This window comes from Neofelis nebulosa, chromosome 4, assembly GCF_028018385.1.
Source record: "Neofelis nebulosa isolate mNeoNeb1 chromosome 4, mNeoNeb1.pri, whole genome shotgun sequence".
NCBI lineage: Eukaryota > Metazoa > Chordata > Mammalia > Carnivora > Felidae > Neofelis > Neofelis nebulosa.
Genome location: NC_080785.1, coordinates 16,989,699 through 17,006,160, shown reverse-complemented (window position 1 = coordinate 17,006,160; position 16,462 = coordinate 16,989,699). Strand labels below are relative to the sequence as shown.

General features: G+C 39.2%; 1 protein-coding gene across 12 annotated transcripts in view; it reads right to left on the bottom strand.

Annotated features, from left to right (window-relative positions):
- The window catches only part of DGKI (diacylglycerol kinase iota), a 452,201-nt gene that overhangs the window by 58,084 nt on the left and 377,655 nt on the right, over positions 1 to 16,462 (bottom strand). For all 12 annotated transcript variants that reach the window (XM_058724155.1, XM_058724161.1, XM_058724154.1 and 9 more), the window contains one exon: positions 825 to 850. In XM_058724155.1, coding sequence (XP_058580138.1) covers positions 825 to 850 — 26 coding nt within the window. The remainder of the gene's footprint in view (positions 1 to 824; positions 851 to 16,462) is intronic.

Sequence of the window (16,462 nt, the reverse complement as noted above, 5' to 3'; positions counted from 1 at the left end):
CCTTGGCCAACCTGGGGATGGCAGGAGGAGGAATGCCGGTAGTTCCAGGGTCCTGGTGTATTTCTCTTTTATAAGATTAGTCACATCTCACTTTATATTGCGAGAGGTATGTGTCATTCCTCCACCCCTTCGCCACAGGACTCATAAAGTTCCTTGAGGGGGACAATTCTGTCACATACCACATTGTCCCTGCATATAGCCCCCAACAGCATATTTGTATAACATGATTATATAACAGAACGGACCCATGGTAGACACTCAGTGAACATTTTTGTATGACTGAAGGAAAAAATGAACAACTCTCAAAGTTAAATGTGACAAAACTATACATTTTATCCTTTGAATGGAATAATTGTGTCATAAATGCAAACAACTCACCTTGGCTGGGTAATAATTCAGACCATTACCAATTAGGTTCATTTCAGACTTAGCAAATTCCAACATCCAATCCTGAAGGGACTTTTGGGAATATCTACTACAAACCCTCATTTTAAAAGATATAAATCTGTGATTCAGAGATGTTACACAGCTAGCCCCAAGTCACAAAAAGGATCCAGTGATGGGACAGAAATCAGGCAGATAAATTAAGCTTTGTAATATTCATCCACCAAAATGGTTATATACAGATTTGAAGACACTGTAAGATATCACACTTAGCTAGGATGCATTGAATTTTTAAAGTGCTTGACATTTCACACACAAAAAATACATGAGGCCAACGTCTTAGAAACATTTTCTCAGATAATTCTTGCCTCTGACAATGAAATGCAAGAACGGCGCTCAACTTTTAATCCTGAATTAGTATAAGTAAAACAGATTCTTACCATGATCTTCTGAAGAGACTGGTGACCTAAAACGAGATAATAAGCATGATAAGTATTTTGTAAATGACACTTTATAAATGCAATACCGATCAAGAATAAACTCCTAGAAATAATGCCCCCCAAATTCAGTTAAACAGAAAGTCAATACAGTAGATAGTATAATTAATTTGTTGGTCAAATAGTTTATTCTAATCAATAACTCTCAAAGCTTACCCGGATTGGTTGGGTGATTGGAGTTCATATAATTTCAGTCTACTGCATGCTGTTATAGGACTGCAACAAACTTAGTGAAGTCTGCATTTATCACAGACAAACAGAAAAGTCAGAGAAATGTGGTAATGGATGGAATCCTGTGATGTCACCAAATGCCCAAGGCCAGGCTTCCAAAGAAAATGCCAGGGATGAAAATAAGCACCAGATGGAGTGTGAGTAAAAAGAAATCTACTTGGGACGGTAAAAAGTGAGACGTAAGTAAAATAAATGGTATGTACCCTTCTCATTATTGGTTTTTGTTTCCATTCTTTGTGGAATTGAATGTTTAAGTGAGCACGCCATAGGCCCTCTGCGTGCCAGACTCGTAGTTCTAAACCTGGAAGAACCAGTTTGAGGCAAGAGGGAAACCACTGGGGTCGCATAGAGCTTTTATAAATCAATGACTTTTATGACTTCTTCACACCACTTGAGGAAGGCACCGATGAAGCATCTTATCGAGCCCTTCACGACAAAGATCCTTCTTTCTTCCGCAGCTCACTACTCATTGAGTTGCTCTGAACGGTACAGACACAACCCTGAAGATGAATTCCCCTCAGGCTTAAAAGACAGTCTTGACTCCACCAGCTCGTCCTTTTCATAGGATAAAGTGAGACATACAATTCTGTATGCACGGAATTTTGAAGGGAAATGCCAGGAAGCACCCTCTTCTAAATGACCAGCCTGCTGGAATCTGTAGCACGGAGGCGACCAAAGGCTAGCACAAGAGTTTGGTAATCTACCCAGTAATATAACTAGTATTTATAAGACATGATGACAAATGTTGGGACAAGAATGATTTGGCGGATGCACAGAGGTGGAAGGAAGATTTTAGCTACTTTGGGATGCTTGATAATGCTTTACTTTATCTACTGATTGTTAATATTCCTGTTCATTATGTGAGTGATCAGTAAAGTATAAAGACACAGCAGTCATGGTGAGAAAGCCTTCAATTTCTGTTAGGGGCAACGTGGTAAATCATTTCAACCTTACCTGTCTTGTCAAGTAAACTTCTGCATGTGAAAACAATAGAGGGTCCCCAGATTTGGTAGGGGGAAAACTTGACATCGGGGTCATGGACACAGGGAGCACTGAAAGGGAACCTGCTACAGGCTACCCCCCACCCCCGGCCAGTCCCCCGCAGAGTTCGCTGCCTGAGAAATGCCACTGGCCTCCCTAAGGGAAGACAATCTATGCTCTCCTTGAAAGTGCCCTATTTTATATCATCCACACACTAGTCTTCCCCACTGAGTTGTGAGCAAAAAGAAAAATAGGACCATGTCTTACTTAGTATAGAATAGGCCCCTGACTGAAATGTGTTGAGTTGAATTAATGTCAGCCCCACCACACTGGTGTTTAGACTCTGACACATTCTGGAGCTCCTCAAAAAATCATCATGTCCCCTGCAAACTGTCTGCCAGACGGGTTTGCCAGCTCCTAGGCCAGCCATGAGGGAAGGGCCTATGGAGGAGACAAGCTCCAAGCTCTGGAATGGGGATAATGTGAGCACTCGAAGAGCCAAAAGACATCCAGTGCACCCAGCAAGAGAGACCCACAATCTGCCTTAACGATTAGGAAAAACGCAGCAGGGAGAGAGTGCTGAATACAGCTGAATAGAGCTGAATGGGATTGGAAGTTGAGTCTACTGAGAAGCATGTATTTGAAATAAGATAATTTCTTAAGATTTCTAGGGCATCAAAAAGAGCCAGCAACAAGGTAACATCTTCAGCCCCGGCGTTTTGTGACGGGAATTAAGCAAAAACACATCTTGGATTGTTTGCAATTAATTTCTCACAGCGCTATAGGAACAAAGAAAAATCCATGCCAACAGACGACTAAATGCCTCAGGTGGAAGGCTTGCAAAGCAGAGCTTTCAATGCCTTTCTGTGAAGGCAAAGCACTAATATTAAATCTGAAAAATTCCAGATGGCTTCGTTCAAGTCCCAAGGGGATGCATTCTGCGGTACGTCCAGGCAGTGGGGAAGAACTATCAATTTCAGAGTGTTTTCGAAGGATTAGTCATGTTGAGTTTTCTGTGCTGAATGTCTCCCACATGCCTGGATTTGTGGAATTTTAAGACATATGGAGTATTTCAATCCTCACTCAGTATTTCACCTTTCACTCTTAACGAGTCACTAAATTATACTACTGAGACACGCACATCATCCATTATTGCTGGAAATGGGCATAAAAAGTTTTACAGAACTTAGCTCAGGAGAGAGGGAAATTCATGAAATCAGCAATGTAAGTAGTTATTTTTAAAACAGAGAGGTTGAGCCCCAGGAACAGATAATCTTCCTCAACCTGACAACTGAGGAATGCAGGAAAGCTCACTGCGTTTTCCTCCCACTGCACCTGCAAGACTTGTGGCTCGGTTGCAGACTCTTCGTTTCTCCTCCAGGTACACTTTATCCCGGATTTAGCATCTGCTCATATAACGCAAAGTAGGACTAGCATTCAAGTAACACCAGGATTTCAGGTCTTCCTCACCTCTTTCCTCAGTACTGGTCTTTTATTATGGTCCACAGAGTATCTGCACTTGATTTTGCCTAGTTTTGTTTGTTTTGTGAGGTTCTTTTTACATTAAAAAAAATTTAATGCTTTATTTGTTTTTGAGAGAGAGAGAGAAGCAGAGTACTAGTGGGGGTAGGACAGAGAGAGAGGGAGACACAGATTTCGAAGCAGGCTCCAGGTTCTGAGCTGTCAGCACGGAGCCTGACGCAGGGCTCGAACTCGTGAACCGTGAGATCATGACCTGAGCCAGAGTCAGACGCTTAACAGACTGAGCCACCCAGGCACCCTCCCCTGTTTTTTTGAACATTTTATTAATATTTCATTCAAATTCAGCAAAGTAAAATAATAAAAACAAGAACTCAAGTCCCGGACTTTAAAATCTCCCTCCTATTTTCAATCTTTCTACTTACAATGACCCAAACCTAAATGGTAATTATTATTTGAGCCCCTATTAGGTACCAGGCCCTGTGCCTTGTGACAGGGATATAAAGATGAACAAGATACCAATTTCAAGGAATTCAACCTAGTGAAGGAGAAAAATATGTAAACACCTGACTACAGTGAAAACAGTATAATCATCAAAACATGTACAAAGTAAAGAGGGAGCATGGGAGAGAGACCCATTCTGTCCCAAAATAGTAAGGTCTTTCAACAAGCAAGGACCATGTAAGCCAGGCTTGGAAGGAGAAGCAGAAGCTTGTTAGGTAAGTAAGAAAGGAGAAGAAGCCTAGGGAGAAACACCAGGCATATGAGAAGGAATTCAGACAGGAAATTTCATAATATGCTATCAGACAGGCAAGTAACTCCGTGTTGCTAAAATGTAAAGGAGTAATTGGCTGGGACTAGAGACAGAAAAGGCAGGGGCTGTTACATACAGGGCCTGACGGCCCATTTCAAAGTGTTGGTAATTTAACCTTCTAAGCTAAATGAAGGTTCTGAAGCAGGAAGTCACACATTCCCATTTGTGCCTCTGACCAGGCAGGGTGCACAGTGTAGAACGAAAACGTAAGAATAAAGGCAGAAGACGTTAAAAACTATTATTGCAAACCTTCTGTTCTTCTTTTTGAAATTCGTGAAAAATAACAGGGAGAAGGAGAAACAAAAGGAAACATTATCTTTGACTAAACTAGAAGATGCCTATAAACCAAAATCATCTATAAAGAAGAGGTACCAAGTACAGTAAAAATTGGACCAAGTTTCAGGGAGACAGGGAAAGAGTATTTTGATCTCAGATCACTTAAATGATATAAGTTATACAATGTATCACAAAAGCTGGCAGAAAGCCCTCCGCTCTGAGCCAGGTGTCTTGCTAGCTAAAAGCAGAATGGAACTCCATAGGGTATTGTTGCTAAAAAAAAGAAGAAGAAGAAGAAGAAGAAGAAGAAGAAGAAGAAGAAGAAGAAGAAGAAGAAGAAGAAGAAGTTGAAAACAGACCCAGAGTCAAGTTTCCAGAAACACACTGACCCACTATCCCTAATTATCTGTTCCAAACTAGTGGTTCCAAAAAGAACTCCTCCAGTACAAATATGAGTAATAAGTAAAAAGGAACCAGCATGATATCCACAAGAAAATATTCCAAGAAGAAAGTAGAATAAGGATCTGCTGACAAACAGAACTGAAGGTGGGAGTGCACTAAAAAGATAATGGTGGGGGCATGTGACAGCTGTTAACAGATTTCTATGAAATTCAGAAAGGAAAAAGGTAAGGAGGGAGCAGGGGAAGGAAGGAATAAAGGATGGAATAGGGCCTCCGCAAACAGAAACATAAAGAAGAAACACAATAATTATGAAACAGTCCTAGTACCACAGCAGAAGAAAAGAGCAAAAGTTGGTCCAGAGTTTTTGAACCAGTAAATTATAGGAAAAGCTTGAGGGTTCTTTCCACTGTGTCACCACTGCACTGGGAGAGGAATATTAAAAGGAGGCTGAAAGGTGACTAATAACTAAAATATATATTAAGATATAATCTATTCATTTATTCACCCATTCAAGTATCTGCTTTGTGGAAGTGTCTTGCTGTTTTTCACTTTATTTTTCTGTAAATTTTTTCTGGCTTTTTAAAGTTTTTATTTTAATCCCAGTTAGTTAACATATAGTGTTATATTAGTTTCAGGCATACTATATAGTGATTCAACACTTCCATACAATACACCATGCTCATCATAACAAGCGCCCTCCTTAATACCAATCACCTATTTAACCCCCCACCCACCTCCACGCTGGTAACCATCAATTTGTTTGTCTTTCTCTGACTAGCTTATTTTGCTTAGCTTTATTCTCTCTAGCTCCATCCATGTCATTGCAAATGGCAAGATTTCATCCTTTTTTATGATTGAACAATATTCCATTGTATATATACATTACATCTTTATCCACTGATGATGAATCGATGGACACTTGGGCTGCTTCCTAAGTTTGGCTATTATAAATAATGCTGCAGTAAACACAGAGGTGCATATATCCTTTTGAATGAGTGTTTTTGTATTCTTTGGGTAAATATCTGGTAGTGTGATTGCTGAACTGTAGGATAGTTCCATTTTTAACTTTTTGAGGAAACCTCTGTACTGTTTTCCACAGTGGCTGCACCAGTTTGCATTCCTAACAAAAATGCACGAGGGGTCCTTTTTCTCTATGTCCTCACCAACAATTGTTGTTTCTTGTGTTGTTGATTTTAGCCATTCTGACAGGTGTGAGGTGATATCTCATTATAGTTATGATTTGCATCATAACTGATGGCAAGTGATGATAAACATCTTTTCACATGTCTGTTGGCCCTTTGTAGGTCTTCACTGGAGAAGTGTCTGCTTTTTATTTTTTGGGTGTTGAGTTGTGTAAGTTCTTTATGTATTTTGTACAACTAACCCTTTATTGGAATGTCATTTGCAAATATCTTCTTCCATTCAGTAGTTTGCTTTTTAGTTTTGTCGAGTGATTCCTTCTCTGTGCAGAAGATTTTCATTTTGATGTAGTCCCAATAGTTTATTTTTGCTTTTGTTTCCCTTGCTCAGGAGAACCATCTAGAAAAATGTTGCTACAGACAATGTCAGAGAAGTAACTGCCTTTGCTCTTTTCTAGGATTTTTATGGTATCAGGTCTCACATTTAGGTCCTTAATTCATTTTGAATTTATTTTTGCATATGGTGTAAGAAAGTGGTCCAGTTTCTTTCTTTTGCATGTTACTGTCCAGTTTTGTAAACATCATTTGTTGAAGAGATTGCCTTTATCTCCCTGAATATTATTTCTTGCTTTCTTGAAGGTTATTTGACAATATAGTTGTGGGTTTATTTCTAGATTTTCTACTCTGTTTCACTGATCTATGTGTCTATTTTTTGTTTCGCTACCATACTCTGTTTTGATTACTACAGCTTTGTAATACGTTGAAGTATGGAATTGTGATGCCTCCAGCTTTGCCTTTCTTGGTCAAGACTGCTTTGGCCATTCAATGTCTTTTGTGGTTCCATATAAATTTTTGAATTCTTTGTTCTAACTCTGTGAAAAATGCTATTGGTATTTTGATAGGGATTGCATTACATTTGTAGATTGCTTTGAATAGTATAGACATTTTAACAATATTTATTCTTCCAATCCATGACCATGGAATGTCTTTCCATTTCTTTGCATCATCTTCAGTTTCTTTCATCAGTGTTTTATGGTTTTCGGACTACAGGTCTTTGACCTCTTTGGTTAGGTTTATTCCTAGGTATCTTATTATTTTTGGTGCAACTGTAAATGGGATTGTTTTCAAAATTTCTCTTTCTGATGCCTCATTATTGGTGCATAAAAATGCAATAGAATTCTGTACGTTGATTTTGTATCCTGCAACTTTAATTTGCTTATCAGTTCTAGCAACTTTTTGGTGGAGTCTTTCAAGTTTTTTATATATAGCGTAATGTCATCTGCAAATAGTGAAAGTTTTACTTCTTCCTTGCCAATTTGGATGCCTTTTATTTCTTTTTGCTGTCTGATTGCTAGGACGTCCAGTACTATGTTGAATAAAAGTGGTGAGAATGGATAAATTTGTTTTGTTCCTGACCTTAGGGGAAAAGCTCTTCATTTTTCCCTATTAAGGATGATGTAAGCTGTGGGTTTTTCATACATAGCCTTTGTAATGTTGAGGTATGTTGCCTCTAAACCTACTTTGTTGAGGTCTTCTATCATGAATGGATGTTGTACTTTGTCAAATGTTTTTTTCTGCATCTACTGAAATGATCACCTGGTTTTTATCCTTTCTCTGATTGATGTGATGCATCATGTTGGTTGATTTGTGAATACTGAACCATCCTGTCAACCTAGGAATAAATCCCACTTGATCATGGTAGATGATTTTTTTTTAATATATTGTTGGTTTGTATTTGCTAGTATTTTGTTGAGGAGTGTTGCGTTTACATTCATCAGGGATACTGGCCTGGAGTTCTCCTTTGTAGTGTGTCTTTATTTAGTTTAGGTATCAGGGTAATGTTGGCCTCATAGAATACATTCGGAAGTTTTCCTTCCTCTTCTATTTTTTGGAATAGTTTTAGAAGAATGGGTATTAACTCATCTTTAAGTGTTTGGCAGAATTAGCCTATGAAGCCATAGGGCTCTGGACTTGTGTTTGTTGGGAGCTTTTTGATTACTAGTTCAATTTCTTTGCTGGCTACTGATCTGGTCAAATTTTCTATTTCTTCCTGCTTCCATTTTGGTAGCTGATATGTTTGTAGTAATTTATCCATTCCTTCTAACTTGTCCAATTTGTTGGCATGTAGTTTTTCATAATATTCTCTTGAAGTGGTTAGTATTTTTGTGGTGTTGGTTGTTTTTTCTCCTCTCTCATTTGTGATTTTATTTATTTGACTCCTTTGTTTTTGTTTTTTTTCTCTGGTTAAGTCTGCCTAGAGATATATCAATTTTACTGATTTTTTTTTCAAGGAACCAGCTCCTGGTTTTATTAATCTGTTCTATTATTTTGTAGTTTCTATATCATTTAATTCTGCTCTAGTCTTTATTATGTCCTTCCTCCTGCCAGTATTAGGTTTTGTTTATTGTTGTTGTTCTAGCTCCTTTAGGTATAAGGTTGGGTTATTTTGAGATTTTTCTTGCTTCCTGTATTGCTATAAACTTCCCTCTGATGACTGCTTTTCTTGCATCAGAAAGGTTTCGGACCCTAATGTTTTTGTTTTCACTTGTTTCTATGTATTTTTTAATTTCTCCTTTTATTTCCTGGTTGACCTATTCATTGTTTAGTGGCATGTTATCTGATCCATGTATTTGTGGTCTTTCCAGACTTTTTTTTCTTGCGGTTGACTTCTACTTTCATAGTGCTGTGGTCAGAAAAGATGCATGGTATGACTTTGATCTTCTTGAATTTTGAGGCTTATTTTATGGGCTAATATGTGATCCATTCTGAAGAATGTCCCATGTACACTTGAAAAGAATGTGCATTCTGTTTTAGGATGGAAAGTTCAGAATAGATCTGTTAAATCCATCTGGGACAGTATGTCCTTCAAAGCCACTGTTTCCTGGGGCACCTGGGTGGCTCAGTTGGTTAAGTGCCTAACTCATGAATTTGGCTTAGGTCATTATCTAATGGTTCGTGAGCTCCAGCCCAACATCAGCCTCTGCACTGACAGTGAGGAGCCAGCTTGGGATTCTCTCTCTCTTTCTCCCTCTTTCTCTCTCTCTCTGAAAATGAACAAATAAACTTTTTAAAAAGCCATTGTTTCCTTGTTTATTTTCTGTTTAAATAATCTGTCCATTGATGTAAGTGGGGTATTAAAGTCCCATACTATTACTGTATTATTATCAATTAGTTCATTTGTGTTTGTTATTAGCTGTTTTATGTATTTGGGTGCATCTTTGTTGGGTGCACAAATATTTACAATTGTTTTATCTTCTTGTTGATTGTTCTCTCTTATTATTATACAGTGTCCTTTTGTCTCTTGTTGTAGTCATTGTGTTTACGTCTATTTTGTCCAATGTAAGTATTGCTACTCCAGCTTTCTTTTGACCTCCATTAGCATGACAGATTTTCTCCATCCCCTCACTTTCAATCTGCAGGTGTCTTTAGGTTTAAAATGAGTGCCTTGTAAGCAGCATATAGATGGGTCTTGTTTTTTTAATCCATTCTGACACCCTATGTCTATTTATTGGAACATTTAGTTCATTTACATTCAAAGTAATTATTGACTGCTATGTATTTATTGTCATTTTACTATTTGTTTTGTGGTTGTTTCTGAAGATTTTCTCTCATCCTTTCTTGTCTTTCATGTTTTGCTGACTTTCTTTAGTGATATACTTAGAATTCTTTCTCTTTATTCTTTGCATATTTATTAGTATGTGGTTACCATTAGGTTTGTACATAATCTCCTCTGCATATGGCTGTTTATATTAAGTTGATGGTAGTGTAAGTTTGAACCCATTCTTTACTCTTCTCCTCCCCATGTTTTAGGTATATGTTGTTATATTTTACATCCTTTTATTTTGTGAGTTCCTTGACTGATTTTTTACATAAATATTCATTTTTAGTCCTTCAGTTTCCTAACTTTATCCTGTCACTTTTGGTCTCTCCTTTCCACTCCAAGAATCCCCTTTAATATTCTTTGCAGGGCTGGTTCAGCAGTCATGCACTCCTTTCATTTTTGTTTATCTAGGAAACGCTTTATTTCTCCATCTATTCTGAATGATATAGGCTTGCTGGATACAGTATTCTTGGTTGGAGATTTTTCCCATCCAGCACTTTGACTATATCATGCCACTCCCTTCTGACTTGGAAAGTTTCTGCTGAAAAATCCCCTGCTAGCCTTATGGGTTTTGCCTTGTAAGCTACTGTCTTCTTTTGTTTTGCTGCTTCAAAAATTTTTTCTTATCACTATATTTTGCCAATTACAACTTGTCTTGGGGTCTATCTGTGTTTGTTGATTCTGATGCAAGTTCTCTGTGCCTCCTGGATCTGGATATCTGTTTCCTTCCCCAGATTAATGAAAGTTTTCAGCTTTTATTTCTTCAAATATATTTTATGCCTCCCCTTTCTCTCTTGCTCTTCTGGGACTCCTATAATGTGAATGTCATTATGTTTGATGAGAGTCACTGAGTTCCCTAAGACTATTCTTGTTTTGCGTAATTCTTTGCTCTCTCTTTGTTCAACTTGATTGCTTTCCATTAATTTGTCTTCTAGGTCATTAATTCATTCCTCTGCTTCTTCCAGTCTGCTGTTTATTCCATCAAGCATGTTTCTCATTTCATTTATTGAACCTTCATCTCTGCTATGTTACTCTTTATCTCTGTGTTAAGGGTCTCACTCATATCTTCCACTCTTTTCTCAAGTCCAGTGAGTATCCTTATGATCAATGCTTTAAATACTCCATCAGGTATGTCACTTATATCTATTTCACCTAGATGCCTGGTTGTGGCTTTGTCCTGTTCTTTCATTTGGGATAAATTTATCTGTCTTCTTATTTGTCTAAGTCTCTGTGCTTGTTTCTCTGTATTAGGAAAGTCCGCTATATATCCTATTCTTGAGGGTAATGGCCTTATAGAGAAGAGGTCTTGTAGTGCCCTGCCATGTAGGGTTCCCTGTGTCCCAGGGCCTGGAGCTTCTAAGAATATCTCTAATGTGTGCTGTATGTGCTCTGCTGTTTTGTCTTGGTCCTTCACCCTTCAGGCCAGTCATCTGCAGAGGCTCTCTTTGTCTGTTGTGAGCAGTGTTTGGTCCCTGGCCTGAATGTGATGTGTTTTAACTAGGTTTGCTCTGATCTGTTTATGAAATGAGAATTGCCACCACTGCTGCCCAAACTGAGGCTCTATAAAACTCCCATGCTGGGAGAGAGTGTGAGTAGGGGCTTAGGCACTTGGGGGAGGGGTCCCCTCTGGGCTGGCACTGAGGTAAGTGTGACTGGGAGGTGTGGTTCCACCAGCAGGTGGGGCTTGATGTAAGCAAGTTAAGTAGTGAGTGTCAGTCCTGTGCTGGTTCCCGCAGGTGGCCCTGCACTTAGGCTGAGGGGAGAGGGAGGGAAATGGGACTGGGCAGTTCTTTTGTTCCCAGAGGTATCTCTCCATGAATGCTGTCCCTCTGGGACATGCTCCAAGATGAGCGAATAACCTCCCCATTGTGTGCCCCAGGTGGTCTTCTGATTGCTGTTTCCATGCTATATGTCTGTGGGCTGTTTGCTTTGCCTTTTCTCCAAGAGCAGTGCAATGCTCTCTAGGCTCTATCCCAGCCAAGCCTGTTGACCTTTAAAACTGCAGGCTTTAAGACCAGCATGCTGGTTGCAAGAGCTCATGAAATTTGGTTCCCCTTGCTTCCCAAGCCAATTGCTATGGGAATTTGTTTTCCCCACGCACTCCCCCTGTGTGTTAATCTGTCTCTTGCCCTTCTGCATGACTATGGCTCCCTCCTTTCCACAGCAGCCACATGTTTATTTCCCAAACCATGTCTCTGCACTTCCTACCTTCTTTGACGTGGCCTCTTCTCTACCTTTAGTTTTGGAGTTTGTTCTGCCATTCTTCAGGTCAATTTCTGGGGTATTTAGGATGACTGATATCTACCTACTTGTAATCAGGGGACAAGGCAAGCCTAGGGTCCTCCTACTCCATGGCTAACTTCCAAGAATTACATCTACTTTCACTATGAATTTCAATTTGCGGATTTGCTGATAAAATATCAGTTCTCTTCCCAATGTTAACCCTGCTAAGTAGAATATTCATACTTTTCTCTCCTTTTAAATGAAGGCAATACTTCTCAAACTAGGATATACATGGGAACTTGAAAATAAGGGAAGTCCCAGGCAAAACAACACACTACTTTTAGATGGGGGATTATGTAATTTACCTGGTAAAAATTAAAATATTATTTTCTACTGAAACCAGCACTGACATATTATGGATCCCAGAGCAAAGGTCACTTGACTTTGTAAAATAAAACAATAAACTTAAAAAACTAAATCTGTGTTTGTGGCAGTCGGCCTCAGGCACTGTCCCCAAGGCCTCAATGGAGTGAGTTTGTTCCCCTTCAGAATAGGAGTGTTTCCAAGTCCGAAAACACGAAACTATACACAGCTATAACATTTTGGAATAAATAATTTTATCAGGATAATGTATGTACATATAAAGAACCTGAAGGAATGAGACGTCAGGCACACATTGGCTAGTTGCTATTGTACTGAAGAGCACAGCTTGTAGATCCTATTGTCAGCCACCAAGACACTAGGAATCTCTAAGAAAATCAAAGATAGTTATTTGGATTTCCTTCCATCAGCAAGTTTCCTTTTAAGACCTCTAACCTTTCAAGTAGATCAATTACAAGGCTTAAAGACACTGAAAAATGTGCAGTCTTCAACCAGCAATGTAACACATAAGAGCCAAAGAGTAATATATTTATCAAGGCAAAAGTCTTTAAGAAGTACTACACTTCTCTTGTGATATTTTATTGTTTTTAATCATAAATCTGGAACTGAGATGATGAACGTCACGACCATTTCAGCCTGTGGGATATGGTATGATGCTTTGCAAGACATCTTAGAAGAACGCATTTTCTTGGCAACCTTCATGAAATGCTCTAAACCTGCAAGCTCATCCTAATACTAGATCTTTTTATTTGAATAATACTATCCTGACTCTATTTTTAAAGCCTCTATACAGTATTTTGTTTTCTTTTCATCTCATGGCTTTAATTCAATAGCATCCATGGCTTTCCTACTTGGCCCTTCTTAGAATGTCTGTATCATTTCCTTCCTAGGAGGAGGGTAGGAGATCCACAGATTGTCCAGTTTAGATAAAATTTTTCTTAAAGACAGATTAAATGAATACTGGGGACCCATCTGCATGGGTCCATTACTTTTTGGAGAGAATCACTCATAAATAAATGTCAATTTTCCTTCCCAGTATCCCCAGTCCATACACCCTCTACTTAGCATTTCTAAACCATCACCTGATAGAGGCTAGGTCAAGGAAAGAGGTTACCACATAGAGATGAAGTTGCAATAAACATACAGGACAGGTATAAGAACTAAGTCTGAATAGACACAAAAGCAGAGATCCATATTCTGAAAATACTGAGCAATAGAATATTTCTATAATTGTGGATGGGGGAGGGAAAATCTGAAATACTCATACCAACTCATAGACCTGGCCAGAAGAGCCAGGGCCCCTTTATTTCCTGCTTACTAACACGGAATGATAATAGAAAGCAAACGAGGTGGTAAGGTGAGCCAGAAGCTATGCGACCTCTACAGTCCACTTGGTGCACTACAGGAAGGCAGCCCATGTCCACATATTGAAAGCAACTCTCTCTACGAGTATTTTATCAATGTTCCTTTTTCTGTCTGCTTTCCCTCTTTACCCTCCAGCTTTAGACAGGAGGACCACAGCAAAAATACCACTTTCAATAAGCAAAGGTGACCATCCATCCTACTCAGGAAGAGGAAGAGAAAATAGAGGACTCTGGTTTGTAGCCATTTATGTCAATTCTGAATGTTCTGCCCCTCTCCCTTTCATCATTCTACTTTTATTTCTCTTTCCTCCTCACGACAGCGCTGATCCTTCCCAGGGCTTATCTCATCCACCTTTCCACATTTTGGTAGAATCCCATCTTTCTTTGACACAGCCTCTCATCATGTGCTAATTAATGCTGTTGTTCCAAGTGCAGAGCATCAGCAACATTCAGGCTTGGGCAAAGTTCCCTGGGTTGGATGCTGTTCCCTGCCTAAACTATCACTGCTACATGTCGGTTAACAAACTCCCAAGAAGTAGCCCAAATGGAAGCTGGTTTCCCAGCTGGACATCCCTTCCAGACACATTTCAAGAGTCTACACCACTGCTGCAGAAACTCTGTTTTATTTTTCCTTTGTTTTACCTTGAAGTCATGAGGATACACAAATTCAATTTATTTCCTGAAACTGGTGGTAGACAAAGAATTTTCATTTAAGTAAACAAAGGGATGATTTAATGTGATTTGAAAGCATGGCTATAGATTATCATCTCTGGCAACGGCTTTTTTCCCTTGAGCTTCCCTCAAGGATACGCACTGCCTAGAGGACTATTATGTCTAGCCTATGACATCATTTTGAGAGTTTGAGGGAGAAATAGTGAGATCACAGATCTAGGTGACCACTCCATGGCCATTATTCTAGCACCAAAGCATCCCCAACTAGGTAAAACAGAACTGAAATCCCTTGGCACTGAGAATTTCCATCAACCATACAATCCTCTCTCTGTTTGCTTTTCTTTCCTCTAATTATGAATATTGCTATGAAGACAATGAACAAAGCACATACAGTAAAAAAGAGCTACAGAGAACGAGAGCCAGAGAGATGAAAGTTACAGCAACCATACAAAGTGGCATTGAGATGAGAAAGACAAATACATTCTCTATTCAAGTCGTCACAAACCCATTCAGGGAACGCCAAATAGCCTCAAAGGTAACATTCACCACAGAGGGAAGGGCTGAGGAAAGAGCAAACTCCAAGGAAGTAGAGAGAGATGGATAATTGTGTGGAGGTAAAGAAATAAGACTCAGAACTTAAATAATAAAGGCTATTTGGTAAGTTCTTCATTTGATGTAAATTTCCTTAATTCCCTTCAGGCTCCTAATTTCTTATTCTTTGAGACTCTCTTGCTCAACTATATACCTGATGATCCCCACATGAGCAATTCTTAAAATCTCTTCTGTTTTTTTTTTAAGCTCCTGTATTTAGTTGGCTTTTTTTTTTTTTTTTTTTAATATCACTGTTTCACCAGTGGCTTGTACAATTCGATTTCTCTTATCCACCCTCCACAATCAGTTTGCTGAGCAGGAAGCCCCTAAGTACCCTTTGAGCTTGAAATTGTACTGCCACCTCATGTTCATCCCTAAGAACTGCAACAAAATGATGGGAAAGGTGTTTTTGAAATCCACTGGTAAAGATGAGGGCGAATGGGCAAAAGTGGGCAGTGGACAAAGGGAAGAAACAGATGAAAGAGGTAGTGTTGACGAAACCAATACTGACCAAGTTCATTCAACATGAAAACTTGACTATCGCACTTTTTATTACCTAAACTATGAACATGCCTAGGAAGCATGTCAGTGTTTTGAAAACATGAAACTAATTGTGTAATAGACACAGTGCAGCCCTGCAGTTACAAAAGAGGTGATACTTCACATTAGAAATCAGTTTTTGCAATATAGTTGCCTGCTTAATTCCTAAAAAAGGTGGAGGGGGGGAATAAAGGAGTAGAAAAGGCGTGTTACTCTGAACTCAAACCAAGGGAGATACACCTGCAGAGAGCCAATAGGGAGTATCAGCAGGGAGAGACTATTAGCATGCCGCCGGCTGTAGCTTAGTGACTTAGGAAATGCTGACCAACAGGTCCTGTTGAGGCACGATCAACCAGGAGTTTTGTGAATGTGGACTTTTTTTTTTTTTTTAAGTGTAAATTGAAATGAAGTTCTGGGCTCTGAAGGCAAATCACGTGAGTGCTACATTTAGTGGTAACACAGGAAACTTACACAAAAGGCCATCACACATATTACAATACTTAGGATATGCAATATCCACCTTGTGGGGCCATGGTAATTAAGCAAAGGCTTACCCACAACTAATTTTACTTTCATTAAATAAGGACTTCTGGGTGGTTCAGTTGGTTAAGCATCTAACTCTTGATTTTGGCTCAGGTCATGATCCCACAGTTTGTGAGTTCGAGCCCCACGGTGTTCTCTGCACGGACAGTGCAGAGCCTGCTTGGGATTCTCTCTCTCTCTCTCTCTCTCTCTCTCTCTCTCTCTCTCTCCTTCTCCCTGCCCCTCCCATGCTCTCTCTCTCTCTCTCAAATCACTAAAGTTTAAAAAAATATAAGAACTTCTGAATCCAGCTTTAGAAAATGGAAGAGGAAAAAAAAGAGGTGAGGTTTGGACAGTGCTTTGGC